This window comes from Scyliorhinus torazame, chromosome 4, assembly GCF_047496885.1.
Source record: "Scyliorhinus torazame isolate Kashiwa2021f chromosome 4, sScyTor2.1, whole genome shotgun sequence".
Lineage (NCBI taxonomy): Eukaryota > Metazoa > Chordata > Chondrichthyes > Carcharhiniformes > Scyliorhinidae > Scyliorhinus > Scyliorhinus torazame.
In genome coordinates, this window is record NC_092710.1 from 76,579,042 (window position 1) to 76,605,878 (window position 26,837).

General features: G+C 57.0%; 1 protein-coding gene across 1 annotated transcript in view; it reads left to right on the plus strand.

The window, feature by feature from the left end:
- Nucleotides 1–26,837, plus strand: part of usp21 (ubiquitin specific peptidase 21) — a 183,782-nt gene that overhangs the window by 13,383 nt on the left and 143,562 nt on the right. Inside the window, exons 4-5 of the mRNA XM_072500511.1 lie at nt 9,236–9,251; nt 10,808–10,945. Of these exons, the coding sequence (XP_072356612.1) occupies nt 9,236–9,251; nt 10,808–10,945 (154 nt within the window). The remainder of the gene's footprint in view (nt 1–9,235; nt 9,252–10,807; nt 10,946–26,837) is intronic.

Consider the following 26,837-nt stretch of genomic DNA (forward strand, 5'->3'; position numbering starts at 1 on the left):
GCTGTTAGGGAGGGAGTTACAGGATTTTGCCCCAGGGACAGTGAAGGAACGGCGATATATTTCCAAGTCGGGGGGGGGTGAGTGACTTGGAGGGGAACCTCCAGGTGTTGGGGTTCCCAGGCATCTGCTGCTCTCGTCCTTCTAGATAGTAGTGGTCGTGGGTTTGGAAGGTGCTGACTGAGGAACCTCGGTGAGTTCCTGCAGTGCATCTTGTAGATGGTACACACGGCTGCCACTGTGCGTCGGTGGTGGAGGGAGTGAATGTTTGTGGAAGGGGTGTAATCAAGCGGGGCTGCTTTGTCCTGGATGGTGTTGAGCTTCCTGAGTGTTATTGGAGCTGCACTCACCCAGGCAAGTGGAGAGTGTTCCATCACACTCCTGACTTGTGCCTTGTTGATGGTGAACAGGCTTTGGGGAGTAAATCTCCAGGAGTAAAGATATCTTGTTGCAAGTGTATAGCGCCTTTGTGAGACCAAAGTAAGAGTATTGTATACAATTTTGGTCTCCTTATCTAAGGAAGGATATACGGGCCACAGGGGTGTGCATGGGAGGTTCATCAGGCAAATCCTTTGTTTGGCGGGATTGTCTTATGAGGAGAGTTTGAGGGAACTGGGGCGTCATTCTCCAATCCCCCGCCGGGTCGGAGAATGGCCGTTGGCCACCGTGAATCCCGCTCCTGCTCCCGCCGAAGTCTCCGGTACCGGAGATTGGGCGGGGGCGGGAATCGGGCCGCGCCGGTTGGCGGGACCCCCCCGCTCAATTCTCCGGCCCGAATGGGCCGAAGTCCCGCCCAGAAATTGCCTGTCCCGCCAGGCGTAAATCAAAGCTGGTATTTACCGGCGGGACCAGGCGGCGTGGGCGGGCTCCGGGGTCCTGGGGGGGGGCGCGGGGCGATCTGACCCCGGGGGGTGTCCCCACGGTGGCCTGGCCCGCAATCGGGGCCCACCGATCCGCGGGCGGGCCTGTGCCGTGGGGGCACTCTTTCCCTTCCGCCTCCGCTACGGCCTCCACCATGGCGGAGGCGGAAGAGACTCTCCCCACTGCGCATGCGCGGGAAACTGTCGGCGGCCGCTGACGCTCCCGCGCATGCGCCGCATTTCCGCGCCAGCTGGCGGGGCAACAAACGCCATTTCCATCCTTGTTCTTTCCATAACAAAGTTTTTGGCACCAGTCGGCGGACATCGCGCCGTTGGGGGAGAATTTTGCCCCCGGTTCCTGTATTCTCTAGAGTCGCGAAGAATGAGCAATGATCTCTCTGACACTTCGGCTAAATCCTGACAGAGCGTGACAAGGGCAGATGTGGATTGGATCTTTCCCCTGGCTGCTGAGTCCAGAACCAGGAGACAAGTCTCAGAGTTAGGGGGAGGCCATTGAGGACTGAGATGAGGAGGGATTCCTTCACTCCGAGGGTGGCGAATCTTTGGAATTTTTTATCCTGGAGGGCTATGGTGGGTCAGACATGGAGCATGTTCAACACCGGGATTGATAGATTTCTGGATTCTAATGAAGGGAAATGTGGATAGGGTGGGGAAAATGGTTTTGAGGGAGAAGATCAGCTCAATGATCTAGTTGAATGGCAAAGCAAGCTCGATGGGCTGAATGGCTTACTGTTCCTCAACCTTCCCTTCTCCAAGAAGAACAATCCCAGCTTCTCCAATTTGTGTACGTAACTGAAATTCCTCATCCCTGGAATCATTCTGGTAAACTCTTTCTGCACCCTCTCTGCTGCCTTCACAGCTTCCCTAAGTGTGGCGTCCAGAATTGGGTGCAATACCCCAACTGAGGCCAAACCACTGTTGGACACAAGATCAGTACAGTTTTGTTGCTTCTGTACTCTGCTCCCCTTTTTTGGAAAGCCCAGGATACTGTATGCCTTATGAACTGCTTTCTCACCCTGCCCAGCCACCTTCGATCCTTTGCGTACTGTAGCCTCACATCCCTCTGCTCCTGACCCCCCTTTAGAATGGGTGTCTTGCATCCGAACACATGAATCATGGAGTCATCGAGGTCTCCAGCACAGAAAAGGACCTTCGGCCATCGCATCTGCGCCGGTCAAAAACAACCACCTAACTATTCTAATCCCATTTCCCAGCACTTAGCCCAACCCACTGACCCCTGTCAACTCCCTCTGACCCTTGTGTGCCCTGGGATTGCAGATGCCCATCTAAATACTGCTTCAATGTTATGAGGGTCTCTGCCTCCACCACCCTTTAAGGCAGCGAGTTCCAGACTCCCACCACCCTCTGGGTAAAACGTTTTTCCTCACATCCCCTCTAAACCTCCTGCCCCTCACCTTAAATCTATGGTCACTGGTCATTGGTCCCTCCATCAAGGGGAAAAGTTTCTCCCTCTCTACTCTATCTCTGCCCCTCATAATTTTATGCATCTCAAACATGTCTCCCCCCCCCCCCTCAGTCTCCTCTGCTCCAAGGAAAACAACCCCAGTCTGTCCAATCTCTCTTCATAACTAACACTCTCCAGCCCAGGCAACATGCTGGTAAATCTCCTCTGCACCCTTTCCACTGGCTATCACATCCCTCCTGTAATGTGGATTCCTGAACTGCACACAATACTCTAGCTGTGGGCTAACCAACGTTTTATACAGTTCCAGCATAACCTCCCTGCTCTTAAACTCTATGCCTGGGCTAATAGAGGCAAGTATACCTTATGCCTCCTTTTTTTTTAAAAATAATATTTTATTGAAAATTTTTGGTCAACCAACACAGTACATTGTGCATCCTTTACACAATATTATAACAATACAGATAATAATGACCTTTTTTATTTAAACAAGAACAAAAGAAAACAACAACAAATAAATAAATATTAAATAACAAAAATAAAAACTAGCCCTAATTGGCAACTGCCTTGTCTCAGGCCACCCCCCCCCCCAAGTCCTGGGCTGCTGCTGCTGCCTTCTTTTTTCCCCCATCTATCTTTCCGCAAGATATTCGACGAACGGTTGCCACCGCCTGGTAAACCCTTGAGCCGACCCCCTTAGGACGAACTTAATCCGCTCTAACTTTATGAACCCCGCCATATCATTTATCCAGGTCTCCACCCCCGGGGGCTTGGCTTCTTTCCACATTAGCAATATCCTGCGCCGGGCTACTAGGGACGCAAAGGCCAAAACATCGGCCTCTCTCGCCTCCTGCACTCCCGGCTCTTGTGCAACCCCAAATATAGCCAACCCCCAGCTTGGTTCGACCCGGACTCCTACTACTTTCGAAAGCACCTTTGTCACCCCCATCCAAAACCCCTGTAGTGCCGGGCATGACCAAAACATATGGGTATGATTCGCTGGGCTTCTCGAGCACCTCGCACACCTATCCTCCACCCCAAAAAATTTACTGAGCCGTGTTCCAGTCATATGTGCCCTGTGTAATACCTTAAACTGAATCAGGCTTAGCCTGGCGCACGAGGACGACGAGTTTACCCTGTTTAGGGCATCTGCCCACAGCCCCTCCTCGATCTCCTCCCCTAGCTCTTCTTCCCATTTCCCTTTTAGTTCGTCCACCATAGTCTCCCCTTCATCCCTCATTTCCCTATATATATCCGACACCTTACCGTCCCCCACCCATTTCTTCGAGATGACTCTGTCCTGCACCTCTTGTGTCGGGAGCTGCGGGAATTCCCTCACCTGTTGCCTCGCAAAAGCCCTCAATTGCATGTACCTGAATGCATTCCCTTGGGGCAACCCATATTTCTCAGTCAGCGCTCCCAGACTCGCGAACTTCCCATCCACAAATAGATCTTTCAATTGCGTTATACCTGCTCTTTGCCACATTCCATATCCCCCATCCATTCCCCCCGGGGCAAACCTATGGTTGTTTCTTATCGGGGACCCCCCCAATGCTCCGGTCTTTCCCCTATGTCGTCTCCACTGTCCCCAAATCTTCAGTGTAGCTACCACCACCGGACTCGTGGTATAGTTCCTTGGTGAGAACGGCAATGGGGCTGTCACCATAGCCTGCAGGCTGGTCCCCCTACAGGACGCCCTCTCTAATCTCTTCCACGCCGCTCCTTCCTCCTCTCCCATCCACTTACTCACCATTGAAATATTAGCGGCCCAATAATACTCATTTAGGCTCGGTAGTGCCAGCCCCCCCCTATCCCTACTACGCTGTAAGAATCCCTTCCTCACTCTCGGAGTCTTCCCGGCCCAAACAAAACCCATGATACTCTTTTCTATCCTTTTGAAAAAAGCCTTCGTGATCACCACCGGGAGGCACTGAAACACAAAGAGGAATCTCGGGAGGACCACCATCTTAACCGCCTGCACCCTCCCTGCCATTGACAATGCTACCATATCCCATCTCTTGAAATCTTCCTCCATCTGTTCCACCAACCGCGTCAAATTTAGCCTGTGCAATGTGCCCCAATTCTTAGCTATCTGGATCCCCAGGTAACGGAAGTCTCTTGTTACCTTCCTCAACGGTAGGTCTTCTATTTCTCTACTCTGCTCCCCTGGATGCACCACAAACAGCTCACTCTTCCCCATGTTCAATTTATACCCTGAAAAATCCCCAAACTCCCCAAGTATCCGCATTATTTCTGGCATCCCCTCCGCTGGATCCGCCACATATAGTAGCAGATCATCCGCATATAAAGATACCCGGTGTTCTTCTCCTCCCCTAAGTATTCCCCTCCATCTCTTGGAACCTCTCAGCGCTATCGCCAGGGGCTCAATCGCCAGTGCAAACAGTAATGGGGACAGAGGACATCCCTGCCTTGTCCCTCTATGGAGCCGAAAATATGCCGATCCCCGTCCATTCGTGACCACACTCGCCACTGCGGCCCTATACAACAGCTGCACCCATCTAACATACCCCTCTCCAAACCCAAATCTCCTCAACACCTCCCACAGATAATCCCATTCCACTCTATCAAATGCTTTCTCGGCATCCATCGCCACTACTATCTCCGTTTCACCCTCTGGTGGGGCCATCATCATTACCCCTAACAGCCTCCGTATATTCGTGTTCAGCTGTCTCCCCTTCACAAACCCAGTTTGGTCCTCATGAACCACCCCCGGGACACATTCCTCTATTCTCATTGCCATTACCATGGCCAGGACCTTGGCATCCACATTGAGGAGGGAAATTGGTCTGTAGGACCCGCATTGTAGCGGATCCTTTTCCTTCTTTAAGAGAAGCGATATCGTTGCTTCTGACATAGTCGGGGGCAGTTGTCCCCTTTCCTTTGCCTCGTTAAAGGTCCTCGTCAGTAGCGGGGCGAGCAAGTCCAAATATTTTCTGTAAAATTCAACTGGGAATCCGTCCGGTCCCGGGGCCTTTCCCGTCTGCATGTTCCTAATTCCTTTCACCACTTCTTCTACCGTGATCTGTGCTCCCAGTCCTACCCTTTCCTGCTCTTCCACCTTGGGAATTTCCAGCCGATCCAAAAAATCCATCATTCTCTCCCTCCCATCCGGGGGTTGAGCTTCATACAATTTTTTATAAAATGTCTTGAACACTTCGTTCACTCTCTCCGCTCCCCGCTCCGTCTCTCCTTCCTCGTCCCTCACCCCCCCTATTTCCCTCGCTGCTCCCCTTTTCCTCAATTGGTGTGCCAGCAATCTGCTCGCCTTCTCTCCATATTCATACTGTACACCCTGCGCCTTCCTCCATTGTGCCTCTGCAGTGCCTGTAGTCAGCAAGTCAAATTCCACATGCAGCCTTTGCCTTTCCCTGTACAGTCCCTCCTCCGGTGCTTCCGCATATTGTCTATCCACCCTCAAAAGTTCTTGCAGCAACCGCTCCCGTTCCTTACTCTCCTGCTTCCCTTTATGTGTCCTTATTGATATCAGCTCCCCCCTAACCACCGCCTTCAACGCCTCCCAGACCACTCCCACCTGAACCTCCCCATTGTCATTGAGTTCCAAGTACTTTTCAATGCATCCCCTCACCCTTAGGCACACCCCCTCATCCGCCATTAGTCCCATGTCCATTCTCCAGGGTGGGCGCCCTCTTGTTTCCTCCCCTATCTCCAAGTCTACCCAGTGTGGGGCATGATCCGAAATGGCTATAGCCGTATATTCCGTTCCCCTCACCCTCGGGATCAATGCCCTACCCAACACAAAAAAGTCTATGCGTGAATAGACTTTATGGACATAGGAGAAAAACGAGAACTCCTTACTCCTAGGTCTACTGAATCTCCACGGGTCCACCCCTCCCATCTGCTCCATAAAATCCTTAAGCACCTTGGCTGCTGCCGGCCTCCTACCAGTCCTGGACTTCGACCTATCCAGCCTTGGTTCCAACACCGTGTTAAAGTCTCCCCCCATTATCAGCTTTCCGGTCTCTAGGTCTGGGATGCGTCCTAGCATTCGCCTCATAAAGTTGGCATCGTCCCAGTTCGGGCCATACACGTTTACCAAAACCACTATCTCTCCCTGTAATTTGCCACTCACCATCACGTATCTGCCCCCGTTATCCGCCACTATAGTCTTCGCCTCGAACATTACCCGCTTCCCCACTAATATAGCCACCCCCCTGTTTTTCGCATCCAGCCCCGAATGGAACACCTGCCCCACCCATCCTTTGCGCAACCTAACCTGGTCTATCAGTTTCAGGTGCGTTTCCTGTAGCATAACCACATCTGCTTTAAGTTTCTTAAGGTGTGCGAGTACTCGTGCCCTCTTTATCGGCCCGTTCAGCCCTCTCACGTTCCTCGTGATCAGCCGAGTTGGGGGGCTTCCTACCCCCCCACCCTTGCCGGTTAGCCATCATCTTTTTCCAGCTTCTCACCCAGTTCCCACGCAGCTGTATCTCTCCCAGACGGTGCCCCCCCGCCCATCCTTTCCCGTACCCACTCCCCCCTTTCCCCAGCAGCAGCAACCCAGTAATTCCCCCCTCCCCCCCCCCCCCACCCTGCTAGACCCCCCGCTAGCGTAATTACTCCCCCCATGTTGCTCCCAGAAGTCAGCAAACTCTGGCTGACCTCGGCTTCCCCCCGTGATCACGGCTCGCACCGTGCGACGCCCCCTCCTTCCTGCTTCTCTATTCCCGCCATAATTATCATAGCGCGGGAACCAAGCCCTCCCATGGCCAACGCCCCATCTCCTCTCCCTCCCCACCTCCCCCCATCACCACCTGTGGGAGAAAGAAAAGTTACCATACCGCAGGATTAAAACATAAAACCCCTCTTCGCCCCCCCCCATTCGCCCCACCACTTTGTCCAAACGTTCATTTTCATAATCCAATCATTCCAATTTTTCTTCTACAATAAAAGTCCACGCTTCATCCGCCGTTTCAAAGTAGTGGTGCCTCCCTTGATATGTGACCCACAGTCTTGCCGGTTGCAGCATTCCAAATTTTATCTTCTTTTTGTGAAGTACCGCTTTGGCCCGATTAAAGCTCGCCCTCCTTCTCGCCACCTCCGCACTCCAATCTTGATAAACGCGGATCACCGCGTTCTCCCATTTACTACACCGAGTTTTCTTCGCCCATCTAAGGACCATTTCTCTATCCTTAAAACGGAGGAATCTCACCACTATGGCTCTGGGAGTTTCTCCTGCTCTCGATCCTCGCACCATAACTCGGTATGCTCCCTCCACCTCCAACGGACCCGTCGGGGCCTCCGCTCCCATTAACGAGTGCAGCATCGTGCTCACATATGCCCCGACGTCCGCCCCCTCCACACCTTCAGGAAGGCCAAGAATCCTCAAGTTGTTCCTCCTTGCGTTGTTTTCCAGTGCCTCCAACCTCTCCACAGATCGTTTCTGGTGTGCCTCCTGTATCTCCGACTTCACCACCAGGCCCTGTATATCGTTCTCATTCTCTGCTGCTTTCGCCTTCACGACCCGAAGCTCCTGCTCCTGGGTCTTTTGTTCCTCTTTCAGCCCTTCAATCGCCTGTAATATCGGGGCCAACAACTCTTTCTTCATTTCCTTTTTTATCTCCTCCACGCAGCGTTTCAAGAACTCTTGTTGTTCAGGGCCCCATATGAAACTGCCACCTTCCGACGCCATCTTGGTTTCTGCTTGCCTTCCTTGCCGTTGTTCCAAAGGATCCGCTGCAATCCGGCCACTTTCCTCTCCTTTTTCCATCCGTGTCCAGGGGGAACCCCCTTCTGGTTTATCGCACGGTGTTTTTAGCCGTTAAAATTGCCGTTGGGGCTCCTATCAAGAGCCCAAAAGTCCGTTCCACCGGGAGCTGCCGAAACGTGCGACTCAGCTGGTCATCGCCGCACCCGGAAGTGACCTTATGCCTCCTTAACCACTGTATCCACCTGCTCTGCTACCTTCAGGGACGGGTGTACATGCACACTAAGGTCCCTTTGATCCTCGGTGCTTCCCAGGGTCCTGCCGTTTATCATGGGTTCCCTTGCCTTGTTTGTCCTGCCCAAGTGCATCACCTCACACTTATCCGCATTGAGTTCCATTTGCCACTGATCAGCCCATGTGACCAGCCCGTCTCTATCCTCCTGTAATCGAAGACTATCATCCTCACTATTTACCACTCCACCAATTTTCCGTATCATCCACAAACTTACTGATCAACCCTCCTACATTCATGTCTAAATCATTGATCTAAACCACAAAGAGCAAGGTCCCCAACACTGATCCCCGCCGGACCCCACAGGGGCTTCCAGTCAGAAAAACACCCCTCGACCATCACCCTCTGCTTCCTGCCACTCAGTCACTTCTGGATCCAATTTGCCAAATTTTCTCCAATCCCATGGGGTCGTACCTTCGCTATCAGTCTCCCAATTGGGACCTTGTCAAAAGCCTTGCTGAAGTCCAAGTAGACTACGTCAACTGCATTTCCCTCATCTTTAGGAAGCATTGCAGAGAGAGTGCAGGAAAGATTCACAAGAATGGTTCCAGGGATGAGGAGCGTCAGGGAAAGGGGAAGACTCGCACCCTGTGCAATCCGGGTGTGGGAAGAACTCGTGGTTGGGGGACATGCTCATGTCCTCGGGTTGCACAGTTTTACCATCGTGTGCATCAGACATCAGGGCTGAGAAAAAAACGAGTTGAAGGGCAAGGGCTGGCGAGATGGATGGGACCAGGAGAAGATCAGCCATGATCTGACTGAATGGTGGAGCAGACCCGAAAGACTGAATTGCCTACTTCTCCTAATTCCTGTGTTCCTATCTGCACACTTTCGAAAATTTCAACCAAGTTGGTCAGACATGACCTCCTCTTGACAAAACCATGCTGACTGTTCTTGATTAATCGCTGCCTCTCCAAATGTAGATTAATTATGACTCTCCGAATTGCTTCCAACAGTTTCCCCACCACTGAGGTTAGACTGACTGACCTGGAGTTTCCTGATTCATCCCCGCCTCCCTTCTTGAATAATGGTCCCACATTTGTTATCCTCCAGCCCTCTGGCACCTCTCCTGTGGCCAGAGAGGAATTGAAAGTTATTGCCAGCGCGCCTACTATTTCCTCCCTGGTCTCAATCAGCAGCCTGGGATACATTTCATCTGGCCATGGAGGTTTGTCCACTTTTCAGCTTGCCAGAACCTCCTCTCTGACGATGTTAATCTCTTTAATTTTACTACAGTCCTTCTCCCTGATTGCTATAACCACACCGTCCCTCTCACGAGTGAACACTGGCACAAAGTATTCATTCAGAACCCTACCTACATCCTCCGACTCCACACACAAATTTCCACTGTGGCCCTTAATGGGCCCTACAACTTAGGATTTTCCTTTATTTTACTGCCAATATCCTTCCATGTCTGCTTTTTACTCTCCTAATTTCCTTTTTAAGTTCCCTCTTGCACATTCTATACACCTCCAGGGTTTCTGCTGTTTTGAGCCCTCGATATCAGCCATAAGCCTCCCTTTTTTTCCTATCCAATGCTGTGTATCCCTCGATATCCAGAGATCACTGGATATGTTGATCCCACCCATTTTCTTTATTGGAACATGTTGGCCCTACACTCTCCCTATCACCTTCTCGAATGCGTCCCACTGTCTGTCACAGATTTACCTAAAAGTGTCCGCTCCTAGTCCACTCTGGCCAAATCATATCTGATCTTATTAAAATTGGCCTTCCCCCAGTTTCGAACTTTGATCTCAGGCCCATCCTTGTCCTTTTCCACAACAATCCTGAATCTAATGGAGTTATGATCACTATTATGCAAAATGCTCCCCCACTGACACTACAACCATTTGCCCAGCTCTGTCCCTGAAAATTAAGTCCAGGACCATTCCCTCTCCTGTCGGGCCTTCTACGTACTGGCTTAAAAAGTTCTCCTGAATGCACTTTAAGAATTCCGCTCCCTCTAAATCTTTCACACTACGACTACCCCAGTTAACTTTAATTCCCACTATCACTACTCTATTAATTTAATACTTCTCTGAAATCTGTCTACATACCTGTTCTTCTATCTCTCTCGGACTGTTACACCTGTAGAGCACTCCCAGCAATGTGATTGCTCCTCTTTGGTTTTTAAGTTCTACCCATAAGACTGAACTCTCACTGAGTTTCTGCCCCGTCTCGATTACAAACCTTTCCTCGCTGACCTCTCCCATCTTTTCTGTTCTTGATCCTCGCTGTTCTATTCCTCCTCTCTGTCCCTACCCCTCGCTGACCTCTCACCCTTTTCCTTTGGAGGGACGATTCTGAGCCTCAAAGATTCCCGTCAATTTGACAGTTGAACTCTGGATGACCTGAGGCAACACGTAGTTGGCCGTTTTTTCTCAGAACCGAGGCGGGCTCAACTCCAACGCCTGTAAGTGTCACCCGTTTCCCTCTGCCCATTGTTTCGTTCCCCCGCTAGAGATGGATGTTTTGTTGTCTGCAGGGTCCTGATCTTTTCCCACCCTCACTTTCTTTCTCGCCCTTAGCCAGCAGGATGCCCAGGAATTTCTGCGTTTTCTGATGGACTGGCTTCACATAGAGATTAATCGAAAAACGAGGAAGACTCCAAATATCATGTCACTGTCCGGGAACCGAATGTCTGCTGACAACCTGGAGCGATTGCGGTAGGCACTCAATTAAGGTGCTCTCACTCTGACTATCTGTCTCCAGCTCCCTCCCTCTCTTCCCCTCCCTGCTTTCTCCCACACTCCTATCCCTTCCTCACTCTTCCTATCCCTCCCTCCTCTCTCCTCCCCTTCTCCCTCCCACTGCCTCTCTACTCCCCTTCCTCTTCCCCTCCCGCTTTCCCCTTCTTCCCCCTCTCCCATTCCCACCTCCTCTCCCTCCCCCACTCTCCCTCCTTCCCCCACACTCTCTCACTCCCTCCAATACCCCACCTCCTCCTCCCTCTCCTTCCCACTCCCTCTCCTCTCCCTCCCCTCCTTCCCCACCTCTCCCACTCCATCCCTACCTCTCCCCCTCCCCATCTCTTCCCCCTCCCTCCCCCTTCACCCCCACCTCTCCCCTCTCTCCCTTCCCTTCCACTCCCTCCACTCTCTCCATCCTTCCACCCCCCCTCCCAGTCTGTCACCCTCCCTGCACCCTATCCCTCCTCCGCCTTTCTCCTCCTCTGCCTTCCTCTTCCTCATAGAATCACTACAGTGCAGAAGGAGGCCATTCGGCCCATCGAATATGCACCGATTTTCTGAAAGCGCACCCTACCTAGGCCCAGCCTCCACCCTATCCCCATAACCCACCATTCCCGGCTGGATGTGGCTTCTTTAGATCTGATGCATTCATTGTGGAATGGCTTAGCCTATGCTGTTTGTCACACAAGGAGTCCTGTGTTGTAACTTCACCAGGTTGACACCTCATTGTTCAGTATGCCTGGTGTTGCTCCTGGCCTGCTCTCCTGCACTCTACCATTGCCACCAAGCCAAGGGATCAACTCTGGTTCAATGAAGAGTGGGGGATATGCCGGGCCATCAGGTAGCAGATTGTGGCTGAGCACAGTTCTGCTGCTGCTCATGCCCGCCCACGCCTCATGGATGTCCAGTCTTGAGTTGCTGAATATGTTTGAAGTCGATTCCATTTAGCACAGTCGTAGTGCCAAATAATATTTTAAAATGTCTTACATTTAATAGACAATAATCTTGGAGTCGAAGAACTCAAGATTTGTTTTTATTATAGGAGCTTAACTTGGGCCCCTTTCTCGCTCTCTCGGTCCCCTTCTCGCTCACTTGCTCGGTCTCTCTCCCTCACTGTCTCGGTCTCTCTCCCTCACTGTCTCGGTCCCTCTCCCTCACTCTCTCGGTTACCCTCTCGCTCACTTGCTCGGTCTCTCTCCCTCACTGTCTCGGTCTCTCTCCCTCACTGTCTCGGTCCCTCTCCCTCACTGTCTCGGTCCCTCTCCCTCACTCTCTCGGTCCCTCTCGCTCACTTGCTCGGTCTCTCTCCCTCACTGTCTTGGTCCCTCTCCCTCACTCTCTCGGTCCCTCTCCCTCACTCTCTCGGTCCCTCTCCCTCACTCTCTCGGTCCCTCTCCCTCACTCTCTCGGTCCCTCACCCTCACTCTCTCGCTCCCTCTCCCTCACTCTCTCGGTCCCACTCCCTCACTCTCTCGGTCCCTCTCGCTCACTTGCTCGGTCTCTCTCCCTCACTCTCTCGGTCCCTCTCCCTCACTCTCTCGGTCCCTCTCGCTCACTCTCTCGGTCCCTCTCGCTCACTTGCTCGGTCTCTCTCCCTCACTCTCTCGGTCCCTCTCCCTCACTCTCTCGGTCCCTCTCCCTCACTGTCTCGGCCCCTCTCCCTCACTCTCTGGGTCTCTCTCGCTCACTCTCTCGGTCTCTCTCGCTCACTCTCTCGGTCCCTCTCGCTCACTCTCTCGGTCCCTCTCCCTCACTCTCTGGGTCTCTCTCGCTCACTCTCTGGGTCCCTCTCCCTCACTCTCTCGGTCCCTCTCGCTCACTCTCTCGGTCCCCCTCTCGCTCACTTGCTCGGTCTCTCTCCCTCACTGTCTCGGTCCCTCTCCCTCACTCTCTCGGTCCCTCTCCCTCACTCTCTCGATCCCTCTCCCTCACTCTCTCGGTCCCTCTCCCTCACTCTCTCGGTCCCTCACCCTCACTCTCTGGGTCTCTCTCGCTCACTCTCTCGGTCCCTCTCCCTCACTCTCTGGGTCTCTCTCCCTCACTCTCGGTCCCTCTCCCTCACTCTCTCGGTCCCCCTCTTGCTCACTTGCTCGGTCTCTCTCCCTCACTCTCTCGGTCCCTCTCCCTCACTCTCTCGGTCCCTCTCCTTCACTCTCTCGCTCCCTCTCCCTCACTCTCTCGGTCCCTCTCCCTCACTCTCTCGGTCCCTCTCCCTCACTCTCTCGGTCCCTCACCCTCACTATCTGGGTCTCTCTCGCTCACTCTCTCGGTCCCTCTCCCTCACTCTCTCGGTCCCTCTCCCTCACTCTCTCGGTCCCTCTCGCTCACTCTCTCGGTCTCTCTCCCTCACTCTCTCGCTCCCTCTCCCTCACTCTCTCGGTCCCACTCCCTCACTCTCTCGGTCCCTCTCGCTCACTTGCTCGGTCTCTCTCCCTCACTCTCTCGGTCCCTCTCCCTCACTCTCTCGGTCCCTCTCGCTCACTCTCTCGGTCCCTCTCGCTCACTTGCTCGGTCTCTCTCCCTCACTCTCTCGGTCCCTCTCCCTCACTCTCTCGGTCCCTCTCCCTCACTGTCTCGGCCCCTCTCCCTCACTCTCTGGGTCTCTCTCGCTCACTCTCTCGGTCTCTCTCGCTCACTCTCTCGGTCCCTCTCGCTCACTCTCTCGGTCCCTCTCCCTCACTCTCTGGGTCTCTCTCGCTCACTCTCTGGGTCTCTCTCACTCACTCTCTCGGTCCCTCTCCCTCACTCTCTGGGTCCCTCTCCCTCACTCTCTGGGTCTCTCTCGCTCACTCTCTGGGTCTCTCTCGCTCACTCTCTCGGTCCCTCTCCCTCACTCTCTCGGTCCCTCTCCCTCACTCTCTCGGTCCCTCTCCCTCACTGTCTCGGCCCCTCTCCCTCACTCTCTGAGTCTCTCTCGCTCACTCTCTCGGTCTCTCTCGCTCACTCTCTCGGTCCCTCTCGCTCACTCTCTCGGTCCCTCTCCCTCACTCTCTGGGTCTCTCTCCCTCACTCTCTGGGTCTCTCTCGCTCACTCTCTGGGTCTCTCTCGCTCACTCTCTGGGTCTCTCTCGCTCACTCTCTCGGTCTCTCTCGCTCACTCTCTCGGTCCCTCTCCCTCACTCTCTGGGTCTCTCTCGCTCACTCTCACGGTCCCTCTCCCTCACTCTCTCGGTCCCTCTCGCTCACTCTCTCGGTCCCTCTCCCTCACTCTCTGGGTCTCTCTCGCTCACTCTCACGGTCCCTCTCGCTCACTCGCTCGGTCTCTCTCGCTCACTCTCTCTGTCTCTCGCGCTCACTCTCTCGGTCTCTCTCGCTCACTCTCTCGGTCTCTCTCCCTCACTCTCTCGGTCCCTCTCGCTCACTCTCTCGGTCCCTATCCCTCACTCTCTGGGTCTCTCTCGCTCACTCTCTGGGTCTCCCTCACTCTCTCGGTCCCTCTCACTCACTCTCTGGGTCTCTCTCGCTCACTCTCTGGGTCTCTCTCGCTCACTCTCTCGGTCCCTCGCCCTCACTCTCTCGGTCCCTCTCCTTCACTCTCTCGGTCCCTCTCCCTCACTCTCTCGGTCCCTCTCCCTCACTCTCTCGGTCCCTCACCCTCACTATCTGGGTCTCTCTCGCTCACTCTCTCGGTCCCTCTCCCTCACTCTCTCGGTCCCTCTCCCTCACTCTCTCGGTCCCTCTCGCTCACTCTCTCGGTCTCTCTCCCTCACTCTCTCGCTCCCTCTCCCTCACTCTCTCGGTCCCACTCCCTCACTCTCTCGGTCCCTCTCGCTCACTTGCTCGGTCTCTCTCCCTCACTCTCTCGGTCCCTCTCCCTCACTCTCTCGGTCCCTCTCGCTCACTTGCTCGGTCTCTCTCCCTCACTCTCTCGGTCCCTCTCCCTCACTCTCTCGGTCCCTCTCCCTCACTGTCTCGGCCCCTCTCCCTCACTCTCTGGGTCTCTCTCGCTCACTCTCTCGGTCTCTCTCGCTCACTCTCTCGGTCCCTCTCGCTCACTCTCTCGGTCCCTCTCCCTCACTCTCTTGGTCTCTCTCGCTCACTATCTGGGTCTCTCTCACTCACTCTCTCGGTCCCTCTCCCTCACTCTCTCGCTCACTCTCTCGGTCCCTCTCCCTCACTGTCTCGGTCCCTCTCCCTCACTCTCTGGGTCCCTCTCCCTCACTCTCTGGGTCTCTCTCGCTCACTCTCTGGGTCTCTCTCGCTCACTCTCTCGGTCCCTCTCCCTCACTCTCTCGGTCCCTCTCCCCCACTCTCTCGGTCCCTCTCCCTCACTGTCTCGGCCCCTCTCCCTCACTCTCTGAGTCTCTCTCGCTCACTCTCTCGGTCTCTCTCGCTCACTCTCTCGGTCCCTCTCGCTCACTCTCTCGGTCCCTCTCCCTCACTCTCTGGGTCTCTCTCGCTCACTCTCTGGGTCTCTCTCGCTCACTCTCTGGGTCTCTCTCGATCACTCTCTCGGTCTCTCTCGCTCACTCTCTCGGTCCCTCTCGCTCACTCTCTCGGTCCCTCTCCCTCACTCTCTGGGTCTCTCTCGCTCACTCTCACGGTCCCTCTCCCTCACTCTCTCGGTCCCTCTCGCTCACTCTCTCGGTCCCTCTCCCTCACTCTCTGGGTCTCTCTCGCTCACTCTCACGGTCCCTCTCACTCACTCGCTCGGTCTCTCTCGCTCACTCTCTCTGTCTCTCTCGCTCACTCTCTCGGTCTCTCTCGCTCACTCTCTCGGTCTCTCTCCCTCACTCTCTCGGTCCCTCTCGCTCACTCTCTCGGTCCCTATCCCTCACTCTCTGGGTCTCTCTCGCTCACTCTCTGGGTCTCCCTCACTCTCTCGGTCCCTCTCACTCACTCTCTCGGTCCCTCTCCCTCACTCTCTGGGTCTCTCTCTCTCTCTCTCTGGGTCTCTCTCGCTCACTCTCTCGGTCCCTCTCCCTCACTCTCTCGGTCCCTCTCCTTCACTCTCTCGGTCTCTCTCCCTCACTCTCTCGGTCCCTCTCCCTCACTCTCTCGGTCCCTCACCCTCACTATCTGGGTCTCTCTCGCTCACTCTCTCGGTCCCTCTCCCTCACTCTCTCGGTCCCTCTCCCTCACTCTCTCGGTCCCTCTCGCTCACTCTCTCGGTCTCTCTCCCTCACTCTCTCGCTCCCTCTCCCTCACTCTCTCGGTCCCACTCCCTCACTCTCTCGGTCCCTCTCGCTCACTTGCTCGGTCTCTCTCCCTCACTCTCTCGGTCCCTCTCCCTCACTCTCTCGGTCCCTCTCGCTCACTCTCTCGGTCCCTCTCGCTCACTTGCTCGGTCTCTCTCCCTCACTCTCTCGGTCCCTCTCCCTCACTCTCTCGGTCCCTCTCCCTCACTGTCTCGGCCCCTCTCCCTCACTCTCTGGGTCTCTCTCGCTCACTCTCTCGGTCTCTCTCGCTCACTCTCTCGGTCCCTCTCGCTCACTCTCTCGGTCCCTCTCCCTCACTCTCTGGGTCTCTCTCGCTCACTCTCTGGGTCTCTCTCACTCACTCTCTCGGTCCCTCTCCCTCACTCTCTCGGTCCCTCTCGCTCACTCTCTCGGTCCCTCTCCCTCACTGTCTCGGTCCCTCTCCCTCACTCTCTGGGTCCCTCTCCCTCACTCTCTGGGTCCCTCTCCCTCACTCTCTGGGTCTCTCTCGCTCACTCTCTTGAGTCTCTCTCGCTCACTCTCTCGGTCTCTCTCGCTCACTCTCTCGGTCCCTCTCGCTCACTCTCTCGGTCCCTCTCGCTCACTCTCTGGGTCTCTCTCGCTCACTCTCACGGTCCCTCTCCCTCACTCTCTCGGTCCCTCTCGCTCACTCTCTCGGTCCCTCTCCCTCACTCTCTGGGTCTCTCTCGCTCACTCTCACGGTCCCTCTCGCTCACTCGCTCGGTCTCTCTCGCTCACTCTCTCTGTCTCTCTCGCTCACTCTCTCGGTCTCTCTCGCTCACTCTCTCGGTCTCTCTCCCTCACTCTCTCGGTCCCTCTCGCTCACTCTCTCGGTCCCTATCCCTCACTCTCTGGGTCTCTCTCGCTCACTCTCTGGGTCTCCCTCACTCTCTCGGTCCCTCTCACTCACTCTCTCGGTCCCTCTCCCTCACTCTCTGGGTCTCTCTCGCTCACTCTCTGGGTCTCTCTCGCTCACTCTCTCGGTCCCTCTCCCTCACTCTCTCGGTCCCTCTCCCTCACTCTCTCGGTCCCTCTCCCTCACTGTCTCGGCCCCTCTCCCTCACTCTCTGGGTCTCTCTCGCTCACTCTCTCGGTCTCTCTCGCTCACTCTCTCGGTCCCTCTCGCTCACTCTCTCGGTCCCTCTCCCTCACTCTCTGGGTCTCTCTCCCTCACTCTCTGGGTCTCTCTCGCTCACTCTCTGGGTCTCTCTCGCTCACTCTCTCGGTCCCTCTCCCTCACTCTCTGGGTCTCTCTCGCTCACTCTCACGGTCCCTCTCGCTCACTCTCTCGGTCTCTCTCGCTCACTCTCTCTGTCTCTCTCGCTCACTCTCTGGGTCTCTCTCCCTCACTCTCTCGGTCCCTCTCCCTCACTCTCTTGGTCCCTCTCCCTCACTCTCTGGGTCTCTCTCGCTCACTCTCACGGTCCCTCTCGCTCACTCGCTCGGTCTCTCTCGCTCACTCTCTCTGTCTCTCTCGCTCACTCTCTCGGTCTCTCTCGCTCACTCTCTCTGTCTCTCTCGCTCACTCTCTGGGTCTCATTCCCTCACTCTCTCGGTCCCTCTCCCTCACTCTCTTGGTCCCACTCCCTCACTCTCTCGGTCCCTCTCCCTCGCTCTCTCGGTCCCTCACCCTCACTCTCTGGGTCTCTCTCGCTCACTCTCTCGGTCTCTCTCGGTCCCTCTCGCTCACTCTCCCGGTCCCTCTCCTTCACTCTCTCGCTCCCTCTCCCTCACTCTCTCGATCCCACTCCCTCACTCTCTCGGTCCCTCTCCCTCACTCTCTCGGTCCCTTTCGCTCACTCTCTCGGTCCCTCTCCCTCACAGTCTCGGTCCCTCTCCCTCACTCTCTGGGTCTCTCTCGCTCACTCTGTCGGTCTCTCTCGCTCACTCTCTCGGTCCCTCTCGCTCACTCTCTCGGTCCCTCTCCCTCACTGTCTCGGCCCCTCTCCCTCACTCTCTCGGTCTCTCTCGCTCACTCTCTCGGTCCCTCTCCCTCACTGTCTCGGTCCCTCTCCCTCACTCTCTGGGTCTCTCTCGCTCACTCTCTCGGTCCCTCTCGCTCACTCTCTCGGTCCCTCTCCCTCACTCTCTGGGTCTCTCTCGCTCACTCTCACGGTCCCTCTCGCTCACTCTCTCGGTCTCTCTCGCTCACTCTCTCTGTCTCTCTCGCTCACTCTCTGGGTCTCTCTCCCTCACTCTCTCGGTCCCTCTCCCTCACTCTCTTGGTCCCTCTCCCTCACTCTCTCGGTCCCTCTCCCTCGCTCTCTCGGTCCTTCACCCTCACTCTCTGGGTCTCTCTCGCTCACTCTCTCGATCTCTCTCGGTCCCTCTCGCTCACTCTCTCGGTCCCTCTCCCTCACAGTCTCGGTCCCTCTCCCTCACTCTCTCGGTCCCTCTCCCTCACTCTCTCGGTCCCTCTCCCTCACTCTCTCGGTCCCTCACCCTCACTATGTGGGTCTCTCTCACTCACTCTCTCGGTCCCTCTCCCTCACTCTCTCGGTCCCTCTCGCTCACTCTCTCGGTCTCTCTCCCTCACTCTCTCGCTCCCTCTCCCTCACTCTCTCGGTCCCACTCCCTCACTCTCTCGGTCCCTCTCGCTCACTTGCTCGGTCTCTCTCCCTCACTCTCTCGGTCCCTCTCCCTCACTCTCTCGGTCCCTCTCGCTCACTCTCTCGGTCCCTCTCGCTCACTAGCTCGGTCTCTCTCCCTCACTCTCTCGGTCCCTCTCCCTCACTCTCTCGGTCCCTCTCCCTCACTCTCTCGGTCCCTCTCCCTCACTCTCTCGGTCCCTCTCCCTCACTGTCTCGGCCCCTCTCCCTCACTCTCTGGGTCTCTCTCGCTCACTGTCTCGGTCTCTCTCGCTCACTCTCTCGGTCCCTCTCGCTCACTCTCTCGGTCCCTCTCCCTCACTCTCTGGGTCTCTCTCACTCACTCTCTCGGTCCCTCTCGCTCACTCTCTCGGTCCCTCGCCCTCACTGTCTCGGTCCCTCTCCCTCACTCTCTGGGTCCCTCTCCCTCACTCTCTGTGTCTCTCTCGCACACTCTCTGGGTCTCTCTCGCTCACTCTCTCGGTCCCTCTCCCTCACTCTCTCGGTCCCTCTCCCTCACTCTCTCGGTCCCTCTCCCTCACTCTCAGAGTCTCTCTCGCTCACTCTCTCGGTCTCTCTCGCTCACTCTCTCGGTCCCTCTCGCTCACTCTCTCGGTCCCTCTCCCTCACTCTCTGGGTCTCTCTCCCTCACTCTCTGGGTCTCTCTCGCTCACTCTCTGGGTCTCTCTCGCTCACTCTCTCGGTCTCTCTCGCTCACTCTCTCGGTCCCTCTCGCTCACTCTCTCGGTCCCTCTCCCTCACTCTCTGGGTCTCTCTCGCTCACTCTCACGGTCCCTCTCCCTCACTCTCTCGGTCCCTCTCGCTCACTCTCTCGGTCCCTCTCCCTCACTCTCTGGGTCTCTCTCGCTCACTCTCACGGTCCCTCTCGCTCACTCGCTCGGTCTCTCTCGCTCACTCTCTCTGTCTCTCTCGCTCACTCTCTCGGTCTCTCTCGCTCACTCTCTCGGTCTCTCTCGCTCACTCTCTCGGTCTCTCTCCCTCACTCTCTCGGTCCCTCTCGCTCACTCTCTCGGTCCCTATCCCTCACTCTCTGGGTCTCTCTCGCTCACTCTCTGGGTCTCCCTCACTCTCTCGGTCCCTCTCACTCACTCTCTCGGTCCCTCTCCCTCACTCTCTGGGTCTCTCTCGCTCACTCTCTGGGTCTCTCTCGCTCACTCTCTCGGTCCCTCTCCCTCACTCTCTCGGTCCCTCTCCCTCACTCTCTCGGTCCCTCTCCCTCACTCTCTGGGTCTCTCTCGCTCACTCTCACGATCCCTCTCGCTCACTCTCTCGGTCCCTCTCCCTCACTCTCTCGGTCCCTCTCCCCCACTCTCTCGGTCCCTCTCCCTCACTGTCTCGGCCCCTCTCCCTCACTCTCTGAGTCTCTCTCGCTCACTCTCTCGGTCTCTCTCGCTCACTCTCTCGGTCCCTCTCGCTCACTCTCTCGGTCCCTCTCCCTCACTCTCTGGGTCTCTCTCGCTCACTCTCTGGGTCTCTCTCGCTCACTCTCTGGGTCTCTCTCGCTCACTCTCTCGGTCTCTCTCGCTCACTCTCTCGGTCCCTCTCGCTCACTCTCTCGGTCCCTCTCCCTCACTCTCTGGGTCTCTCTCGCTCACTCTCACGGTCCCAACCCTCACTCTCTCGGTCCCTCTCGCTCACTCTCTCGGTCCCTCTCCCTCACTCTCTGGGTCTCTCTCGCTCACTCTCACGGTCCCTCTCACTCACTCGCTCGGTCTCTCTCGCTCACTCTCTCTGTCTCTCTCGCTCACTCTCTCGGTCTCTCTCGCTCACTCTCTCGGTCTCTCTCCCTCACTCTCTCGGTCCCTCTCGCTCACTCTCTCGGTCCCTATCCCTCACTCTCTGGGTCTCTCTCGCTCACTCTCTGGGTCTCCCTCACTCTCTCGGTCCCTCTCACTCACTCTCTCGGTCCCTCTCCCTCACTCTCTGGGTCTCTCTCGCTCTCTCTCTGGGTCTCTCTCGCTCACTCTCTCGGTCCCTCTCCCTCACTCTCTCGGTCCCTCTCCTTCACTCTCTCGGTCTCTCTCCCTCACTCTCTCGGTCCCTCTCCCTCACTCTCTCGGTCCCTCACCCTCACTATCTGGGTCTCTCTCGCTCACTCTCTCGGTCCCTCTCCCTCACTCTCTCGGTCCCTCTCCCTCACTCTCTCGGTCCCTCTCGCTCACTCTCTCGGTCTCTCTCCCTCACTCTCTCGCTCCCTCTCCCTCACTCTCTCGGTCCCACTCCCTCACTCTCTCGGTCCCTCTCGCTCACTTGCTCGGTCTCTCTCCCTCACTCTCTCGGTCCCTCTCCCTCACTCTCTCGGTCCCTCTCGCTCACTCTCTCGGTCCCTCTCGCTCACTTGCTCGGTCTCTCTCCCTCACTCTCTCGGTCCCTCTCCCTCACTCTCTCGGTCCCTCTCCCTCACTGTCTCGGCCCCTCTCCCTCACTCTCTGGGTCTCTCTCGCTCACTCTCTCGGTCTCTCTCGCTCACTCTCTCGGTCCCTCTCGCTCACTCTCTCGGTCCCTCTCCCTCACTCTCTGGGTCTCTCTCGCTCACTCTCTGGGTCTCTCTCACTCACTCTCTCGGTCCCTCTCCCTCACTCTCTCGGTCCCTCTCGCTCACTCTCTCGGTCCCTCTCCCTCACTGTCTCGGTCCCTCTCCCTCACTCTCTGGGTCCCTCTCCCTCACTCTCTGGGTCCCTCTCCCTCACTCTCTGGGTCTCTCTCGCTCACTCTCTGAGTCTCTCTCGCTCACTCTCTCGGTCTCTCTCGCTCACTCTCTCGGTCCCTCTCGCTCACTCTCTCGGTCCCTCTCGCTCACTCTCTGGGTCTCTCTCGCTCACTCTCACGGTCCCTCTCCCTCACTCTCTCGGTCCCTCTCGCTCACTCTCTCGGTCCCTCTCCCTCACTCTCTGGGTCTCTCTCGCTCACTCTCACGGTCCCTCTCGCTCACTCGCTCGGTCTCTCTCGCTCACTCTCTCTGTCTCTCTCGCTCACTCTCTCGGTCTCTCTCGCTCACTCTCTCGGTCTCTCTCCCTCACTCTCTCGGTCCCTCTCGCTCACTCTCTCGGTCCCTATCCCTCACTCTCTGGGTCTCTCTCGCTCACTCTCTGGGTCTCCCTCACTCTCTCGGTCCCTCTCACTCACTCTCTCGGTCCCTCTCCCTCACTCTCTGGGTCTCTCTCGCTCACTCTCTGGGTCTCTCTCGCTCACTCTCTCGGTCCATCTCCCTCACTCTCTCGGTCCCTCTCCCTCACTCTCTCGGTCCCTCTCCCTCACTGTCTCGGCCCCTCTCCCTCACTCTCTGGGTCTCTCTCGCTCACTCTCTCGGTCTCTCTCGCTCACTCTCTCGGTCCCTCTCGCTCACTCTCTCGGTCCCTCTCCCTCACTCTCTGGGTCTCTCTCCCTCACTCTCTGGGTCTCTCTCGCTCACTCTCTGGGTCTCTCTCGCTCACTCTCTCGGTCCCTCTCCCTCACTCTCTGGGTCTCTCTCGCTCACTCTCACGGTCCCTCTCGCTCACTCTCTCGGTCTCTCTCGCTCACTCTCTCTGTCTCTCTCGCTCACTCTCTGGGTCTCTCTCCCTCACTCTCTCGGTCCCTCTCCCTCACTCTCTTGGTCCCTCTCCCTCACTCTCTGGGTCTCTCTCGCTCACTCTCACGGTCCCTCTCGCTCACTCGCTCGGTCTCTCTCGCTCACTCTCTCTGTCTCTCTCGCTCACTCTCTCGGTCTCTCTCGCTCACTCTCTCTGTCTATCTCGCTGACTCTCTGGGTCTCATTCCCTCACTCTCTCGGTCCCTCTCCCTCACTCTCTTGGTCCCTCTCCCTCACTCTCTCGGTCCCTCTCCCTCGCTCTCTCGGTCCCTCACCCTCACTCTCTGGGTCTCTCTCGCTCACTCTCTCGGTCCCTCTCCCTCACTCTCTCGGTCCCTCTCCCTCACTCTCTCGGTCCCTCTCCCTCACTCTCTCGGTCCCTCTCCCTCACTCTCTGGGTCTCTCTCGCTCACTCTCACGATCCCTCTCGCTCACTCGCTCGGTCTCTCTCGCTCACTCTCTCGGTCCCTCTACCTCACTCTCTTGGTCCCTCTCCCTCACTCTCTCGGTCCCTCTCCCTCGCTCTCTCGGTCCCTCACCCTCACTTTCTGGGTCTCTCTCGCTCACTCTCTCGGTCTCTCTCGGTCCCTCTCGCTCACTCTCCCGGTCCCTCTCCTTCACTCTCTCGCTCCCTCTCCCTCACTCTCTCGATCCCACTCCCTCACTCTCTCGGTCCCTCTCCCTCACTCTCTCGGTCCCTTTCGCTCACTCTCTCGGTCCCTCTCCCTCACAGTCTCGGTCCCTCTCCCTCACTCTCTGGGTCTCTCTCGCTCACTCTCTCGGTCCCTCTCGCTCACTCTCTCGGTCCCTCTCCCTCACTGTCTCGGCCCCTCTCCCTCACTCTCTCGGTCTCTCTCGCTCACTCTCTCGGTCCCTCTCCCTCACTGTCTCGGTCCCTCTCCCTCACTCTCTGGGTCTCTCTCGCTCACTCTCTCGGTCCCTCTCGCTCACTCTCTCGGTCCCTCTCGCTCACTCTCTCGGTCCCTCTCCCTCACTCTCTGGGTCTCTCTCGCTCACTCTCTGGGTCTCTCTCGCTCACTCTCACGGTCCCTCTCGCTCACTCTCTCGGTCTCTCTCGCTCACTCTCTCTGTCTCTCTCGCTCACTCCCTGGGTCTCTCTCCCTCACTCTCTCGGTCCCTCTCCCTCACTCTCTTGGTCCCTCTCCCTCACTCTCTCGGTCCCTCTCCCTCGCTCTCTCGGTCCCTCACCCTCACTCTCTGGGTCTCTCTCGCTCACTCTCTCGGTCTCTCTCGGTCCCTCTCGCTCACTCTCTCGGTCCCTCTCCCTCACAGTCTCGGTCTCTCTCGCTCACTCTCTCGGTCCCTCTCACTCACTGTCTCAGTCCCTCTCCCTCACTGTCTCGGCCCCTCTCCCTCACTCTCTCGGTCTCTCTCGCTCACTCTCTCGGTCTCTCTCGCTCACTCTCTCGGTCCCTCTCGCTCACTCTCTCGGTCCCTCTCCCTCACTGTCTCGGCCCCTCTCCCTCACTCTCTCGGTCTCTCTCGCTCACTCTCTCGGTCCCTCTCCCTCACTGTCTCGGTCCCTCTCCCTCACTCTCTGGGTCTCTCTCGCTCACTCTCTCGGTCTCTCTCGCTCACTCTCTCGGTCCCTCTCGCTCACTCTCTCGGTCTCTCTCGCTCACTCTCTCGGTCTCTCTCGCTCACTCTCTCGGTCCCTCTCGCTCACTCTCTCGGTCCCTTTCCCTCACTCTCTGGGTCTCTCTCCCTCACTCTCTGGGTCTCTCTCGCTCACTCTCTGGGTCTCTCTCGCTCACTCTCTCGGTCTCTCTCGCTCATTCTCTCGGTCCCTCTCGCTCACTCTCTCGGTCCCTCTCCCTCACTCTCTGGGTCTCTCTCGCTCACTCTCATGGTCCCTCTCCCTCACTCTCTCGGTCCCTCTCGCTCACTCTCTCGGTCCCTCACCCTCACTCTCTGGGTCTCTCTCGCTCACTCTCACGGTCCCTCTCGCTCACTCGCTCGGTCTCTCTCGCTCACTCTCTCTGTCTCTCTCGCTCACTCTCTCGGTCTCTCTCGCTCACTCTCTCGGTCTCTCTCCCTCACTTTCTCGGTCCCTCTCGCTCACTCTCTCGGTCCCTATCCCTCACTCTCTGGGTCTCTCTCGCTCACTCTCTGGGTCTCCCTCACTCTCTCGGTCCCTCTCACTCACTCTCTCAGTCCCTCTCCCTCACTCTCTGGGTCTCTCTCGCTCACTCTCTGGGTCTCTCTCGCTCACTCTCTCGGTCCCTCTCCCTCACTCTCTCGGTCCCTCTCCCTCACTCTCTCGGTCCCTCTCCCTCACTGTCTCGGCCCCTCTCCCTCACTCTCTGGGTCTCTCTCGCTCACTCTCTCGGTCTCTCTCGCTCACTCTCTCGGTCCCTCTCGCTCACTCTCTCGGTCCCTCTCCCTCACTCTCTGGGTCTCTCTCCCTCACTCTCTGGGTCTCTCTCGCTCACTCTCTGGGTCTCTCTCGCTCACTCTCTGGGTCTCTCTCGCTCACTCTCACGGTCCCTCTCGCTCACTCTCACGGTCCCTCTCGCTCACTCTCTCGGTCTCTCTCGCTCACTCTCTCTGTCTCTCTCGCTCACTCTCTGGGTCTCCCTCACTCGCTCGGTCCCTCTCCCTCACTCTCTTGGTCCCTCTCCCTCACTCTTGGTCTCTCTCCCTCACTCTCTCGGTCTCTCTCGCTCACTCTCACGGTCCCTCTCGCTCACTCGCTCGGTCTCTCTCGCTCACTCTCTCTGTCTCTCTCGCTCACTCTCTCGGTCTCTCTCGCTCACTCTCTCTGTCTCTCTCGCTCACTCTCTGGGTCTCTCTCCCTCACTCTCTCGGTCCCTCTCCCTCACTCTCTTGGTCCCTCTCCCTCACTCTCTCGGTCCCTTTCCCTCGCTCTCTCGGTCCCTCACCCTCACTCTCTGGGTCTCTCTCGCTCACTCTCTCGGTCTCTCTCGGTCCCTCTCGCTCACTCTCCCGGTCCCTCTCCTTCACTCTCTCGCTCCCTCTCCCTCACTCTCTCGATCCCACTCCCTCACTCTCTCGGTCCCTCTCCCTCACTGTCTCAGTCCCTTTCGCTCACTCTCTCGGTCCCTCTCCCTCACAGTCTCGGTCCCTCTCCCTCACTCTCTGGGTCTCTCTCGCTCACTCTGTCGGTCTCTCTCGCTCACTCTCTCGGTCCCTCTCGCTCACTCTCTCGGTCCCTCTCCCTCACTGTCTCGGCCCCTCTCCCTCACTCTCTCGGTCTCTCTCGCTCACTCTCTCGGTCCCTCTCCCTCACTGTCTCGGTCCCTCTCCCTCACTCTCTGGGTCTCTCTCGCTCACTCTCACGGTCCCTCTCGCTCACTCTCTCGGTCTCTCTCGCTCACTCTCTCTGTCTCTCTCGCTCACTCTCTGGGTCTCTCTCCCTCACTCTCTCGGTCCCTCTCCCTCACTCTCTTGGTCCCTCTCCCTCACTCTCTCGGTCCCTCTCCCTCGCTCTCTCGGTCCCTCACCCTCACTCTCTGGGTCTCTCTCGCTCACTCTCTCGGTCTCTCTCGGTCCCTCTCGCTCACTCTCTCGGTCCCTCTCCCTCACAGTCTCGGTCCCTCTCCCTCACTCTCTCGGTCCTTCACCCTCACTATGTGGGTCTCTCTCGCTCACTCTCTCGGTCCCTCTCCCTCTCTCTCGGTCCCTCTCCCTCACTCTCTCGATCCATCTCGCTCACTCTCTCGGTCTCTCTCCCTCACTCTTTCGCTCCCTCTCCCTCACTCTCTCGGTCCCACTCCCTCACTCTCTCGGTCCCTCTCGCTCACTTGCTCGGTCTCTCTCCCTCACTCTCTCGGTCCCTCTCCCTCACTCTCTCGGTCCCTCTCGCTCACTCTCTCGGTACCTCTCGCTCACTTGGTCGGTCTCTCTCCCTCACTCTCTCGGTCCCTCTCCCTCACTCTCTGGGTCTCTCTCACTCACTCTCTCGGTCCCTCTCCCTCACTCTCTCGGTCCCTCTCCCTCACTCTCTCGGTCCCTCTCGCTCACTCTCTCGGTCCCTCGCCCTCACTGTCTCGGTCCCTCTCCCTCACTCTCTGGGTCCCTCTCCCTCACTCTCTGTGTCTCTCTCGCACACTCTCTGGGTCTCTCTCGCTCACTCTCTCGGTCCCTCTCCCTCACTCTCTCGGTCCCTCTCCCTCACTCTCTCGGTCCCTCTCCCTCACTCTCAGAGTCTCTCTCGCTCACTCTCTCGGTCTCTCTCGCTCACTCTCTCGGTCCCTCTCGCTCACTCTCTCGGTCCCTCTCCCTCACTCTCTGGGTCTCTCTCCCTCACTCTCTGGGTCTCTCTCGCTCACTCTCTGGGTCTCTCTCGCTCACTCTCTCGGTCTCTCTCGCTCACTCTCTCGGTCCCTCTCGCTCACTCTCTCGGTCCCTCTCCCTCACTCTCTGGGTCTCTCTCGCTCACTCTCACGGTCCCTCTCCCTCACTCTCTCGGTCCCTCTCGCTCACTCTCTCGGTCCCTCTCCCTCACTCTCTGGGTCTCTCTCGCTCACTCTCACGGTCCCTCTCGC